Source organism: Chironomus tepperi, unplaced genomic scaffold, assembly GCF_022539635.2.
Source record: "Chironomus tepperi strain 1889 unplaced genomic scaffold, CSIRO-AGI_Ctep_v1 contig_85, whole genome shotgun sequence".
Taxonomy (NCBI): Eukaryota; Metazoa; Arthropoda; class Insecta; order Diptera; family Chironomidae; genus Chironomus; species Chironomus tepperi.
Genome location: NW_027226207.1, coordinates 4,695,791 through 4,712,241, shown reverse-complemented (window position 1 = coordinate 4,712,241; position 16,451 = coordinate 4,695,791). Strand labels below are relative to the sequence as shown.

At 31.9% G+C, this 16,451-nt stretch overlaps 1 protein-coding gene and 1 long non-coding RNA gene across 2 annotated transcripts; one reads left to right on the top strand and one right to left on the bottom strand.

Annotated features, from left to right (window-relative positions):
• Positions 1 to 729: 729 nt before the first annotated feature.
• On the bottom strand, positions 730 to 11,201 carry LOC139086387 (inositol-trisphosphate 3-kinase A-like). Its single transcript, XM_070634825.1, has 8 exons — positions 10,243 to 11,201; positions 8,047 to 8,922; positions 4,581 to 5,122; positions 2,469 to 2,727; positions 2,249 to 2,382; positions 2,057 to 2,146; positions 1,456 to 1,614; positions 730 to 1,374 (listed from the first exon to the last, which is right to left on the bottom strand). The coding sequence occupies exons 2-8, from the start codon at positions 8,192 to 8,194 to the stop codon at positions 1,045 to 1,047; spliced, it is 1,662 nt and encodes a 553-aa protein (XP_070490926.1). The 5' UTR covers positions 8,195 to 8,922; positions 10,243 to 11,201; the 3' UTR covers positions 730 to 1,044.
• Positions 11,076 to 16,365, top strand: LOC139086390 (uncharacterized). The gene is made up of 3 exons (XR_011544007.1): positions 11,076 to 11,330; positions 11,388 to 11,419; positions 15,849 to 16,365. It is a non-coding gene; the product is annotated as an uncharacterized lncRNA (long non-coding RNA).
• The last annotated feature ends 86 nt before the right edge of the window (positions 16,366 to 16,451 follow it).

Genomic DNA, 16,451 nt, shown 5'->3' with positions numbered 1-16,451 from the left:
TGCACAAGCCTATGTTAAAAGTTGAGATCTATCGTTTTGTCTAATTCTCCAATGTTGTTATGGCTTAATTAGTGAGAAATTTTCATTTTTAATGCCCGTTGCTTGGATACACAGGATTGAATTTTTACTTTTGAAGCAGAAATTTCAACCTTTTAGACTGTTTTACTATACTTTACCGTCCTTATATCATGTAATTTTCCATTTTTTATAACTTTTCTCAATCAGACACGCCTAAAACACTTTAATTAAACTTAAAATTGAGATTTTATGTAATTTTTTTCAAAGCAACGCTAATCCGCAAAAACGTACTGAATTTTGACTTCGATTTTTGATGTAATTATAGCTTGATAAGTTAAATTGATAACATCAAAATCATTAAATAGCTAAAAATAAGAAAACTCATGTGTTTCTGATATTATTTGATTAGTTGAAGTTTAAAATTTTAGCAAATCAAATTTTCCAAAAACGGTAACATTAGAGACAGGAATAAACGAAATTCAACCAATCGGTGGAAATGTCCATATACCTTTCATTCACAAAGTTCCAAATTACGGATTAAACGAATTCAGCTCAGATTTTTTGCGGGAAAATTTTGAATTTTCAAATAGCCGTTAAACTGAAAAATAACTAATTCGGCTTTTTTTGAGTCTTATACTGTAATTAAATACCTGAACATCAATTAAAAGCAGTAGAAAGCAAATATTTTTCACAGAAATAAGAAATGCGACATTCTTAAAATGGTTTATCATTAATAAACAAAGTCTTTATTGTACAATAACAATCTTATAAAAATATTAATTCTTCTCTTATCAGCTTATCCTAAGGATGCAATATGGAACTTGCTATCAGTGAAGGTTGAACATGTATGGAATTTTTAAAAGTTTCTTTAACTATATTATATACAACATTATTATGTATTATTTAGTGGAGATTTTATTCATTTCGCTAACTTCCAAGGCTTGGATCATGCGGAAGTTATTCAGGTGGTCTATCCTGATCATTTATTGCCCTGTTCAACTTGAATTTCCATAAAGTACATCAGCGTTAATCACTTGAATTGAGTTCCTCGTCATCCTCTTCGTCTGACTTATCAAAATATTCAGTTTCCCTGGCTATTGAACAGAACAGCTCAATAATATTATTTAATCCAATTAAATATCCATCCTCATGATTTCCAACTTCCCAATTCTTTTTATGAGTTATTTTGATGTCATCGGGTAAGTTCCCCGTTTTTGCAAAGTCAATGAGCCAACAACTGGCATTACTTCGATCATGAACAAATAAAAGTGAACTTCCAATGATCTCATGAGATTTAAAGAATTCCGAATGCTCAAGCGTGGCACGAATAGCTTTCAAACGTTGAATATACTTCCGCTATTTTAGATGAGAAGAGAAAAATGGAAATAAGCAAGATAAACATGTGCAAATAATCTCAAAATAACTCAATTTACTCACCAGCGCGAATGGATAGCCTTTTATGAATTCTTTAAACATTTCAACAATATCATCTCGCGTTTTTATCGTCTTAAAGTCTTTAGATTTTAAATCATCTTTCTTAATGCCCTCAATTCGGAAACCCAAATTGGCTGTACTTGATATCGTCTCGCGCCATACCTGGATGATGGAAAGAAAAAGAATTTATGGTTATTAATGAGTTACTGGATGTTATGAACGCAGTTGAAACCCTCGCAGGACTTAACAAGAACGTAATAAACTGACCTAGATCAAACTTCTCCCTTTTCTGATGTAAACAATAGCAGACTTAACCTACATGACTTAACTTCGTCCCACTAACTTGCCAATCCTTCCCATACTCAACTCAAACAGAATAGTAATTTAGGAATCATTTTGGCTATGCCTCTGCAATAATCTATCAAAATTCCAATCAATAAAAATTCCAGCCTTTCAAATTCCATCCATACCAAAGTGATCATTAAATTCCAACCTTATTTTCTCACCAAACCAAAAAATTGCACACTTTTAAAGAAACTTTCAATGTCACATGTCAGTCATGCAGAAAATGATTTAAAATTAAGTGATAAGGCTGATATCTTACCATGTATCTAGGTTTTGTGACGCCTTTGGCTTGATGCTCTTCTTCCGTTGGAGCATTTGGATCTATTTGTATCATTTTCTCGTACATATCCTAAACAAAACATGGAGAAATTTATGGTGTTAATGACATGCTTAAACTTGAACATTGACATACTTTCGAATAATTTTTGAATTAATTTAATAAGCCACTCACTTTTCTAAGTTTTTGTTTCTCTTTAGCCTTCAGTAACTCTTCTTCTAAATATGTTCTCACTCCTATTTTACAATCCATAACACAACATGGTTTATTAAAGTCACTCAACAAATCTTGAAGCTGAAGATATTGAGCTGTGATGGTTGATGGAGCACATTGAATTGTCAATAAAAAAAATCATATAAGTAATGGATTTTAATGCCTTTTTTAAAACACTTACATTCACTGTCATCACCATCAACAATTCCCTTGAATTCAGGCACGTAAGGTCGAAGGACATCCTTCATTAATTCCTTAAAACAAACTTCTTCTTTGGGCGTTAATTTCTTTAGTACCGTTCCTGCATCTAATCCAGCCTTGAAATTTCCTTGATGACCAGCAAGCTGTACCCATGGATATCTTTGCTTATTTTTATATGTTTGAAAAAATGGTGTCCATTGTACTATATTCCTTAATTTCCTCCATCCAATCATGGACTTCTGTAATTTTATTAATAATGATGTTAGTAACATGTTCAGCTATAATGTATAACAGGCAACTAAGTCAAGTTGTTTTTCTCAAAAATAAAAGTAAGTGCTTTTAATAAATGATCTGTTTTATTCCGTACACATGTTAGCAGCAACGTCACACTTGCGGAGGCAAGTGAACGACACAGACTTCTTAAACAATTAATCATTATGTCTTAACTAAGGAAGGACTGCTGAGCTGTATTGGTTGTGGGTTTTTCGCTATCGAATGTCAATCAAAACAAGCTGTGATTATTTTGGGAAGTCTTTAAAGACTTTGTAAGCTTTAATATGCTATATTGATTGATTTGTAACTGGATGTTAGCCGTTACATTTTAAAATTTTAAAAACAATCAAAGTAACTTTTGGCGCCAAAAATTTACTATAAAATCAGAAATTTTGTAAAAAAATCTCAATCGGCTTAGAAATTCAAAGAATAAACATCTTAAAAGCAGGTAAAACTAAGTACTAAATTCAAAACATCAACAATCGTTAATCCTTTTAGGAAATAAAGACAAGCAATCTGCAGATAAAGTATAAAAGTTCATCAGCATTTACAGCAGTATACTTAATCTCCATAACAATGGCAAGATACAGCAAAAATCGAATGACTAATTAACATCCAGCAATTCTAAATTGACAGCTTATTTCCTAAGACGCAATGCAAAAATCACACAGGTATGTCAATCAATGTATAACTGAGGTTTTTGCGGTTTACTTGATTTATTTTGTTAAAGCTTAGCTGGTTGATAACAAATTAGTTCGTAAAAAGCTTTTACCTACTTAAAATGTGATCAAAGTGAATAAACTTCTATTTGTTCTGTTGATAATGCTTACCAACCAGAAGGCATTTTCAAAAATATTTACTCGGCAAGCTTATTATTGTAAATAAAATTCAATTGACGATAAAAAACGAAAGTATTCATAAAAGTACATACAATAACTGTTTAGTTTGCATTAAAAATTTCTTAAAAAACATTTTTATTTAATGAATTACGTAAAAGGAAAGAGTAATGAGCAAGACATTCAATTATTCAATGAATATCCAGTCAGGTTAATAATCATATGGATTAAGATACAATCTACATAGTTAGGGATGATTTAATAACATAGAATTTTATTGTGCATTAATAATAATAAGATTGATTTATTGATATGAAAGTGGTTTTACATTTTGAGTAGAGATTTACTTAATATTAGCCAGAATGGCTTTAAATTAAATTTTACATGAGTGATGTTTAACGAATTTGAGATGGATAAATATTGCATGTAGTGATGGCAAAATGTGCATTAATAAATCGTAAGCTAGAATCATCAAATCGTTATTAAAAACGCGTTAAATGAGAAGTGAACGTAACAGCCAATAATATTACTTTGATTGACGTCTTTCGGTGGTGTATTATTTTCAATTAATTATACAACTATAAAGTGAGAGAAATAACTCGCCTTGTGTCGAGTAAAAATTGGAATTATTAACTTAAATTTCATAAATATATAGAAAATTAAGGCAAGCATACAGCTGTCAACTGAGTTAGAATTTGTGAGATAATATTGTTGTTTTCAATATAAACAGATCCAAGCTCAGATCATACAATGTAGTCGTTCACAAGGTGCGTCTACAAAAGATTAGTTTATAGATCCACAAACTCTTTGAATCTCGTTAGATAAGCCCTAAACAATACCCAAATCCAAAACTTAGAACCTGCTAAACTTCTAAATCATAAACATCACTACCAAAACAACCTCCAATCAAACCTACAAGCTGTTGATAATCTTGTTTGTTTGTAAAATATTCTTAAATATTCTATTAATAGTCAAAGCCTCACCTTAGATTCTTTATTCGCAGTTCCATTCGTTTTGTTAACTTCATTAACAGTGTCCGAATCCCATTCACTTGACAAGTCGTCACTGCTTGGCTCACCATAATCTTTAGGCATTGGCACTGTAAGCAATGACATTGAAAATTGTTCATATCCACCCGAAATTTTTCCATTTTTGGCTTGACGATTCTTTCCATGCTTAATTGTAATTGGTGCTGATTTTTCAATATTAATTGACGTCGCTGATGAAGAATCTGTTATACCTGCACTGTGATTATTATTGTTATTGTGATTTTCGACTGCATTTTGTAGATTGTGTAGTTTTGGTTCTTTTTTCTCTTCCCGTAATTTACTCAACGAAATTTTTCGCTGTAGGTCAAGTGTTCGTTTTGTTGATGATTTCTTTCTTTGGGTTTTTTGAACACCCTCTTGACTAGGATCTTGCTCATCGTCTGAACTTGCGGAACTTGATCCAGACATTAGGAGGCGTTTTTGTTCACTCGGTGTTATATTTGGAAAATGAAGAAGTTTGACTATGTGCTTCTCACCTAAATGGCAAAAAATGAGAGAAATTTAATTAATTGGTTTTGGAATCAAGATTCAGTTATTTTTAATGGGAGTGGATTGGCAATTTGAGTGGCAGATTTTGACAGCCATGGATAAATGACTTCGGTGTGGCTAACATTTGCAGACAGACAAAGACAACATCCAAGGATGGTCAAGCTATAAGTTACTTCATGACAGTCAACAGACGGACACAATCCATAATGAACCGCCCGGGGCAAAATTCCTGTTCAAGACAACAACAGTTCATTTCTAATATCGAAAGCTGTAGAAACTTCTTTTTTGCATATCTTCGGCCATGAAAAAACCGCAAATATCTCGAAATCAGATGCGCGAACAACAGCTTGCCATTAAAATGAAAATATAAGAATATACAGCGAAATTTACGTTTCGGTAAAAATACATACATTAAGTCTGTGGTTTATTGCTCTTGAATTAACAAACCGCTATTTGTTTCATTAAGTAATTAAAAACAAAAGGTCATTGAGAGAATGCTATCATCTCTTTTGTATAGCACTTGGAAGTGCTTAAAAAAATACAATTCCGTGCTGTTATTTCATAATGAATGACAAAGTCAATTTGTTGTTGTGATTTTTATCAAAATATTCGTTGTAAAATTGAAGGAATTGATAAAGAGAATTGGTTTGGTCTGCCTACGTATTTCAGAACTTATGTTTTTCTATTGAAAACAGCTGTTTTATGTTTTGACTCTTGTTCTTGAAAACATATGAATTTTGATGGAAAAAGCTTTACCCTGTGTTAAGTTTAATTGGAAATTAGATAAAGCTATTGAGAATTATGTGTGGGTACTCATGATAACTGTGGAATTAAAGTCAATGAAAATTGAATTGGAGTCGTGTTTTCGTAAGTTCTTAGAAAATTGCTTCAAACTTCCAGATAACTTGATGATTTCGTGAGAATTTGTTCCAGTCGAGATATCTGGAACTCTTTCTGTGTGCGAAAGTAATAAACTCGTCAGTTCCAGCACGTGCAACTGATTACTTTGACAAATCTAACAACGCAACATTGTCTGCTTCTAATTACTAGCCTTACTAATTCAATAACAATGTCAAATGTCTCTAAATTCTATCAATAACAGCCATTTAATTCACGCAACTTCCATTCTATTGTTTTCCAATTCCACCAGTAGTGATACGATTAACTCTGGAACATCCAGAGTTCATGAATTTAATGAATGGGATACTGTCCAGTATAGAAAGAACAAAACAAAGTTTTCTATTGAAAAATATGGTAATTTATTTTTTGTTAAGGTTGTGATCTGACTGTTAAGTGATTTTACTGATTTTGTGTGTTGCTTTCAATTTGAACGATTAAAGTCCCCTCAGGTTATTGAATATATTTTTTTTTTCATTCACATTAAAATTGCATAATAGATTGACAAGGTGTTTAACACATTTAGTTAAATTAGTGGCTTATTTAGATAAAAAATTGTTTGTCCTGAGGATATAACTTTTTTGCTAAAAAATCAATGGACATGAATTAATTTTGAGTATATAGGATAGTGGCACACCTTGATGGTAAGACTCGACAGAAACCGCACACGGCATACGGTTCATTAGCATTACTTAACATTTTTGGCAACACACTAGGGTTCCGTGTGCGTCAGGTTGCTCACCATTGATATAGAGCAATTGGGAAGCTTTACTAACTGGTTACTTTAGCTTGAAGTCGAGTCAAGCTTCATGTGTAGTCAAGTCCACTTCGAGCTGCATTGCTAATTCAATAGATTAGCTGACCTTGAAGATAAGGAGTGGACTGACCATCTGTGAATGTCCTCTTATAGATACGAATCTAAGCACATTTCCATAATATCAAGTTTAAATTTAAAAGCTCATGCAAAAAAGTTTTCTCAATAACCAGAACCAGAATAACATGCTTAAAATGCAAAAATACACGAGCCAAAGCATTAACAAACAGATCTCATTGACTATTGCCATTAATCTTGTGACAACTATTCCAATTATTACACAATTCGCACACTTTTCTAATAATTCTCTCGTTTACTTTATATTTTTTTCCCCTATATCAGTTCAACTGTACCTACCCAGATAACAATTATTCAGTATGTCTATAAATAGCACATGAAGGTAGCATTATGGAGCAATTAAAATTTCAAATTCATATTATTTCAAGTAAATTGCGTCAAGAGTCTACTGCGTTGTTCTTTTTATTTTGCTTCCATTTTTTGATAAGAGCTTACTGCTTAAAATTTTATAATACTAAGAAGAAACAAATTTTTTTTTATTTAAATGTTGGATGTGGAACCACATTTTCATCTCATTTGAATTTTATATTCCTCACATATTTCAAATAAAATTATATACATATTTTTTTGCCAACGTCATTCGAAGTATTTAGTATAAAAGCGACAAAATATATAAAAATTTGTTAATTGGGGTTGTTTGCAAGTGATGTATGGTATGGAAAGTAGATTGAGTTCAATTGAGCATGAAGTGCTCTTCATCTTTGAGTTGCAAATTCCCCCTTTTTGTGTTAACCGTAACCGGCAGGGTACTTGGAAGGGTATCTAACCGTCTTAGTGTTGATGTGTCGCAATAGCAGTATTTTAGTGATTAGGTTGTGACTTTGTGTTACTCGGAACGATCCAATTTCTAAAAATTAAGTGCACATCACCTTCGAGAGACAAATTTCTCATTTTGTATTGAGAGAATGAGTGAAAAACAGCCACCACATAACCGACAGGGCAACTACCAAGATACCCGCACATCTTAACTATAGTATGTCGCGATAGCAGAACTCTAGCGATTTTATCATGAATTTAGTTTGCTCAGGATGGCCCATATCAAAAAATTCAAATTTCCAATGACCGTCACTAGCAAACATTGGGGAGTGCTAGTGCCGCTAAATAATATTCATGTTGGCTTACCTGTTTCGTCGAAAATCACTTCTTTGGCAATTAATTTATCAAAATCCTCAATAATGGTTAAAGTTGGAATATTGAATTTAATTGTTGGAAGTTCGGTGGTTGAAGTGGAACTATTATTACTATTGAGAGACGGCAAAGCCATGTACATTATTTCTCTCTGTTTTTTTTTATATATATGCCGCTTAAACCCGCAACGTTCGTGTGTACTTCTTATGTATATACACTATTTTGTTTGTTTAGCTTATCAATATTCAATTAAAAAGTTGTTTTGTCGCTCTTTTCACTTTGAGACACTCGATTTAAAAATGCGTACATTTATTTTAATTAGACTATTTCTTGCGCTTTTTATCCTATCATCACATTGCATGTTTAATGCTCAGAATTAAATATAAAATTGCGATGTATTAGGCACAATATTTGTTTTGCGGTTATTAACCTAAATAATTTCTCTTTTTGTCAAGCAACAAACTCACAATTTATGGCATTTGCTTAATTTATATAGTTCGCTTGTCACGAATAACTACAAAAATTCATGTTAATGTCATTGGTCACTGACACTATCCACGCACATTTATATTTAAATCACACATTTAGCACACTTTGACATTGCATTTATGCCTTTGTATCTCTATATTTATATTCCTACTGATCATCTAATTGCCGTAGTCATTTGTCAAAAAGTCATTCTCGAGAGAGAGATGCGGTGTATATGCATAGATATCCACACCGGATGAAATCAATTTCATTTGTATCTTTTCATAAATGAGACTTTGCGAATATTTTATATTGTAGGAAGCAGATGACAGACAGCGAGAGAAATTGAATCTATCATATGGAGCAGTTGAGGACTTGTGGCATTTCCTGATGTACACCAACCTGAAATTGTATTTTATGTATGTTCAGGGATTTTATTTTAAAGATTTATTCCTTTTTTGGAATTTTTGTGGTTTCAGGTTTTTAAAGTGCATTTTTGATGGTGTTGAGATGAATCTTTGTATTGTCTGGGATTTCTGCATGTTTATTTGAAGCAGTCGCAATACTTTAAATCTTGCGGATGCTATGGATTGTGAAGATTAAGTAGTTTGAAGCTAAATTCCATAGGAATGAGCATAATTCAAACAATTAATAATACAAATAGAGTCTTATCTTATTTTCACATAGACAGACCTCTTGGCGCTCATGTTTAAATGTGTAAAACGCGCAACCCATCCTTAACAAGCCACTGCATCCAATATTAAATAGAATTACTAATCAGAACTCAAAGTCTACTAGCATTTTGTATGAAAATCCCACTCGAATCCAAGTTAATACATTGTTGGACTCAAATCCATTCATCTCCGGTCAACAATTTGTTTACTCAGATCACAATGCTTGTCAGACACAATGGCTAAACGTTATATAACTGAATAATTGAGACCTTATTAAGATTGATAACAGAACATTCTCAATTTTTTAATTTGAGAATCTGGATCATATTCTATATTTACATTTGTAGCTGAAAACTTCGTCATTGTCAATAAACCAATGAATTTAAGCATCCAAAATTGGATTGAACTAATTGTCTAAGCCCAAACTTAGTGAGAAAATTATTGACAGTACAGGATACTAAATGAGCAACAAAAGGTAAGACTGGCTCAGCACTAAAATCGAATCTACATTGTTCAAAAAATTTGTATACATCCAGTACATCTGCACTTAACAAAACAACAAAAACAAATCATAATTCCACTTGATATCTTGTAATCTTTATCAAATTTTCTCAATCAACTTGAAGTTCTTTTTAATAATCCCCACCCAACCTTGATATTATCACTTTTTATTAGCTTATTTCTCGCCATCATACGTCAGAATATGCAAATATTTCAAGGCATATTCAATAAAAATATTTTTATCACATTTAAATTTTAAATTTTCTTTAAAAATTTACACTTTGCCGAATTTTTATTCGCATTCAGCGACACAATTCCGAGCGACTTAAATGAATAAGACTCTGCCTTGGAGCTCTTAATGCTCTTTTAAACCTCATTTATTAACACCAAATAGAAGTCGAGTGTTTTTGAAAGCCAAATTGACTCCGTCGCTCGGGAACAGACTAGAACTTCTCATTCATATTATTCAGAGCTTCCTCAGACATTATTCATAACATCCAAAAAAATGCACTTTAGTCATATTCATTAATAATAATTTTTTGTTTACCATTCACCACGAAGTTCACGATTTTTTAATTAGAATCCACACACTCCTTAGCTCGTACACACAATTTTTTTATGACTGTAATTCGCAACTTTGGTAGTAGTTAAATAGCTAAGAAACACAATGGTTTATGTCTCTTTTCTTTATATTGATTCAACGTCGAGTCCTCGGGGCAAATATTTGATTGATCAGTCACTTAATATATCTTTTTTTGGCATTTCACATCGGCATCAATGCTTTATTACTTCAAATTTGAGATATATCATTATAATTCCTTAATTATATCCAAAATCGAAGAAGAAAAAAAGAGCACAAAGTTGTAGGTTAACACGCGTTAAACGTAATCGAAAATGTCACGCGAATTCATTCTGTCTCTTTTGAAGCTATTACTCAATTAACTTTTTTCTATGTTGTCATCACTTAAATGGAGATTAGATATAAATTCATTTAAATGTTAATAAGCACTATTGTCAATTGACGTCATTAAATCGGCCAGAAATTTCACTTTAAATACACAATAAAGTCAACAGGTGGCTATAGATGCGCACCGTATTGAAAAACAAAAACAGCAGCTTATACACCTTTTCGGCTATTTTGAATTGTGAACAATACACACACAAAAGATTTTAATGCAAATTGCGAGAGGAACCGATGTTTTTTATTATGGTTGATTGTTCTACTTCTTTATGAGATATTTCACTGTATTTTTTGTGGTTCATAAAGATTCACAAAAATAATGACACGAGCGATGAGATTAAATTTTACTTCCTTCTTGCTTGATTCTTCTTTATATTCACAAAAATCATTCTTTTCACATATTTTATTTCATTCTGACGTCTCCAAATATTGCCAAAAAAAATATAAAAATAATAACAACCGTTTTGACTGACTTTTTTTTTTTATTGTTCAGCGCGCGTCTACGACTCGACGTCGTCGTTTCGAGTTGAAGTTGAGAAGTGCTCTGAAGTGAGTAAAAAGTGAATTTAAAAATATGAGACTAGTTTTTTAAAACGTCATGGTCTCGTGCGGCAGTTGTGTCATGCATAATGTTATTTTATTGTGAATTATCGATTGACCGAGTATGATTTATGGTATGTGCTGGTTATTAAGTTCTGATTAATTCTTAATTAATTTTCCTCGTGGAATAGGTGATTTGCAGTTTAGATGCAGTATGGATTTGGTATGAATTGAGGTTTAGTTAGTGAATTTCAAGATTTAACTACGGTTTCTAGATCCAGTCAGAGATCCAGTCAGTGATGATCAACGAATGAGACGCGGTACTCTAGTGTGGTTTTGGCGCCAAAAGATTTGTCAACTCTGACTAAACCCAATCAAATCAGGAGAGTTCCTTACCTAAGTCAACGAAGAATCCATTTCCATCCAACATTGAGTCACCCATCCTCTGTCCCAACTAATTCCAGACAATCCCCATAAATTAAATCGTAAATCACCTCCAGCTTCTTAATTTATACAAATTCCAAACAACTCAACTGATGATTAATCCCCGACTTGAAATACAACTCCACAATTCATACATGTATGCTCGTTGTAGCTGTATTAATCCACAAAAAAAAAAAAACTTAGCGTCGCGCACACATTGAACGACGGTTGAAAACAGATAAAGAACCAGTGTAGAAGTCAGGCATTTCGTCTCAATCATCGATCACAGCTGAATGCATCTCTTGTGTACAAAATTTTAAACAACATCTCCAATACATTAAAAGAATTTCGATTTACGTCATTGCCATTTTTTTATCGTATATTTCTTTCCTTTTTTTTCACATACAGCATGTGAAACTTTAGTACTTAAATTGAATTATAAAAAGTATCGAGCGAATTAAGCGCAATTTAATCGTCTTCTGTAAATGGAAAGACGATCTCGAACCCCATGTAGAATTTGACCTATCATATGTATATATTTTTATTTCTATTTTTGGGTATTGAAAGCTTTTGGTTTTTGATAATAATTACGTGATCATCATCGGAAATGTTTGTTATTATATTGGAATATTAAGTTTCAGTGGGTCAATGACATATGTTTAAATTTATAGATTAAATTTCTTATAAAGGCCTTGAAAGAATTGGATGAGACGACTTGACAATGAATTGATTTATTGGGAATCCAGTTTTGACGTAAAGAGCTTTTAAGAGTTTTGGATTCTTGAAGCTTTGTAGTTTCTGAGTAGATGATTGATTTTAATGTTCGACAATCTATTATATTAAGAGTACTAGTACTGAATTGAATGATTTATTGGTAATTAGAGTATTTTCTGGAAACTTTTTGGTTACGCTCTTGAAATGGCAACTCTTAAGACTTAAGTATGTTCAAGTATTGACAATTCAATGAGTTTTATGAATCATTTCATAGACAGATCTAATCATCAAGATTTTGATGAAGTTAGATGATGCATAGCCAACTTTATATTGGATAATATCAGAAATCTTCGATTGGGTAGTCAAAGTTCAATAATTCAGAGTCTAGAATCGAAGTAGGATATCAACCCCAACGTCGCCGCATTAACGGCAAGACACGATTCTGTCTTGAGGACACATTAACTTCTTAAACCAATTGTTATTCACCGCATTGTGCTGCTAGGGAACCCTAATTCTTCAAAATCCTATCTCCTCATTCCCTTATTCCAGTTGATGTTCATCAAAACTTAATCAATTTCGCAATCCTGACAGCTCACCCATCAATCACTTTCACATTAGCTTGAAGATGCAAATTATCTGACCCATTTATACTCTATTAGCTAACTTAGTAAACAGACTATTCCAACAGACAAAGTGTAAACACAAAACACAACTTCCTCATTAAATCTCCGATCTAAGTTCTCTCATATATGAGAATTCAACGAGATCAAAAGGCGTATATAACAATATAGGTTCGTGAAAGCATCATTAGTACTTTTGGTCAAGAAACGTTCCATGACGATTGTATTAGCCACATTAATCTTTATGAATGAACTGAGATGAACAATTCTACATAAAGTTCTTAGTCATTAAATCATGAGAAAAGTTTTCTCATTGTATCAAAATAAAAATGAGAAACGATTGCGAAATGTATTTAATAATAAACTGACATTAATGACGAAAATGGGGATATTGAGGAGGTATTGCAGTCATAAACGAAAGAACGAGATAGAATCGAAACAATTGCGTCGTTAATTCCCATTCCATTTCATTTTTTTCTTTTGACCGCATATGGTAATTAGCATTGCTGATCAATAGATTATTTGAATATTAATTTCTCAATGTTTACAATCTCACTGAGTGCTGCCATCATATCAATTACGTCGTTAAGCAGCTGAGGCTCGATTTTCATTAAATTGAATCTGTCTACCACAGCGAGAACATTTTATTTGTTATTAATTATTGAGATCAGCTTGAATATAATTAAAAGTTTTGCATGAGTGAGAATTGGCAACAAATTTACATCAAATTCAAATTACGATTATGAAAGGTTTGAGATGTGAATGTCTTTATTTCTATAGGTCAGCTGTAAAAATCCAAAAATAAGCAATTTATAAACTAATAATTTATATTAAAACCTCATAAAATGTCATTTCCGACATTTTATTGCATATTTTGTGCTTGGCAGATGTTCTCAATTATTTATTTTAAATTACAGACTAGTTTATTAGCCAAGAATCTGAATAATTTATTGAATGAGAACTGGAATGCCTTTGTTTTACTAACTAGTAGTTAGAATTGTGTGGAAAAACTTTCTCCCTTTGTTTAATTCATAAAATTACATTAATTAAAGTTTAAAGCATCAAAAACAAATTTGAATGAATTTCTTTCTTTGAAAAGTAAACAGCCACAAGCGATGTGCTCTGTTAATTTGAGTTGTTCAATGTTAATGGTGACGTCGTTTGCCGTTATTTGTTTTGAACTTAAAGGTACATAGACCAGGATAGAATGAACTTTTAAAAGTGGGTTTTTCTGAGCTTCAATTTTTAATAAGAAGTGGCGTAAATTACAATTTAATATGTTAATTTGTGTAAGAAGTATTAATCTTAGGATTTTGGGGACATTTTCTTAACTTTACTTAGCCAAAATGATTTATGTCTCACGGCTTTAATTAATTTCAACGATTTTTATTCTTCAGTGATTAAAAAAGACTGACTTATGTTCGAAGGGGTTTGCAAATATGTAAAAAAAATATAAATTTTGAATTTTAAATGAACGTTATAACAATCATTGCATAGTTGCATAAAATTTTTATTGAAGGATGATCCAAAAAGCACAACTTGCTGTGTCTTACATCGCTTCGTCACCGTATTTCTGAGTTATTACCTGAGTCACTTCAGCCTAAAGCCATTTCTCCACCGTGCATTTTCTTTGTAATCTACACGTCCCAAACACAATTCGAGCTTTGTCGGTAAAAACTTGCAATTCTAAAAATCCATTTCCAGATGCTGAGAATACCATTTCCCCATAACAACCAGCTGTTGGAGTATTATCAGTTGTGACTTTTATGAATGAAAAATGTCGAAATGTCATTTGCAGTTTTATGATTCACTTCCCTTTAAACTGCGTCAATCTCAAATCATTAAGCTTAAAAATTATCAAAAAATTGTAAATTGGCATTTTGTGAATCAAACCTTTATTTCACCATCATATGAGCTAATATTTCTTATCGATAAACTTGAGGCCATGACAAATCAAGCTTGAAATCACAAAAAATTTACAGCTCAGCGTGTTCTTATTAGATAAAAACTTTTTTCACTTGTTCCTTTCATGCCTCAATCTTACTGATAAACAAATTAGTTCATTTGCACTGATGATAAATATCAAAAGGAATTTATATCTACTTCTTCAAATTTAATAACCTTCTGTATTATCATCGTGTTACGTACAAATATATATATTTAACATAAATTATCGTATTTTTCGTGCTAATAAAATTTTTTCATATTCAAATATATGAAAGTAAATGTGTGGAGTTGTTCATTAATTAGGTAGAGTCAAAAAGTTGGTTTTTTGAGGTTATGAACTTACTTTGCTGATCCTCCAGATCACCTGTGAACCATGGCTTCTCTCAATTGGCGTATTAGACTGACTCTATCGCTGGCTGATCTCTACCAATAACCAATACCAAATGCTTCACTGTATCTCTCATCAGCCTCTCTGTAAGAATTCTTTCGTCGTCCTCGTGGTCTTTTGAGGTTATATATTTAATAAATCTTATAGAACGACAGTATTTGAGAAGGAAGATGAGGGTTTGCGATTATTTTGTTGAATAATCGCTTATAAATTGTAGAACTAATTCATCTTGTTCTAATTAACGATAAAAAAATATTAAAATTAACGGTTTTATAAAATCTGAAAATTAAAGATCAAAATTTTTTAACTCCGACACAATATATATATATGTGGTCATATGAAAAAGTGACCGTTAAATTTTTGAAATTTACTAACACCATCATTAGTATTTTACACGGAGAACAATGGAAAAATGTGATAGTGTTAGTTTTGTTTGGGGCGATTTTGGGGCGAAGTTTGTCTGCATGACCACATATATATATATTGCTCCGACATTTTTTCTGAATTTTGAACTTGACATTTGACGTCATTAATCCTTTACAAGTTTAATTTCTTTTCAGATTCATGTCCAATCAGCCCTGAACACCTCCTAATCCACCCCCATAGCTATGTAACCTCACAAAGATACGAGCCCCCACAATAAAAAGTAATGAAAAAGAGCCTCACAAAAGCATTTGCGTTTTTCACATCAAATTAAGTAGAACATTTTTATATTATTAGTTAATATTCATTTTTTGCAACAATTCTATTTCATAATTGAAAAGAACACTTTTCAATATTTACTCGTTTGACGTCAAAGCCCGGCCACATGAATTCGGATCAAATTTCGACGCTGATGACTCTTTTTTTTAATTTTATATTCATGTCTTCCTCTACATTAAATAGTAACAACAAAAGGTCCATTGAAATCGCTTACATGAGCCATTGAGCTGATAATAATAAAGAACATAATATGAGGCAATAAACTACAGTCAGATACAAAGCGTGTTATACCAAAAATAGAATTGTCTGCTTGAATTAAATGTACAATAAATAAATAAGATGATGATGATGATTGGACTGATCAGGTTCAATGCAATAAGTCAATGAAAAAGTATCAAAATTAATTATTTATTACAGTATTTATGAACGATGCGATTATCGCAATTTAATTGAAGAATTAC

Coding starts and splice junctions, on each gene's coding strand:
- LOC139086387 (XM_070634825.1), bottom strand. CDS start 8,194: ATGTACATGGCTTTGCCGTCTCTCAATAGTAATAATAGTTCCACTTCA. Junction 2,728..4,580: donor CTGCGAATAAAGAATCTAAG/GTGAGGCTTTGA, acceptor ATAAAATTACAG/AAGTCCATGATTGGATGGAG. Junction 1,615..2,056: donor TCACAAAACCTAGATACATG/GTAAGATATCAG, acceptor TCCATCATCCAG/GTATGGCGCGAGACGATATC.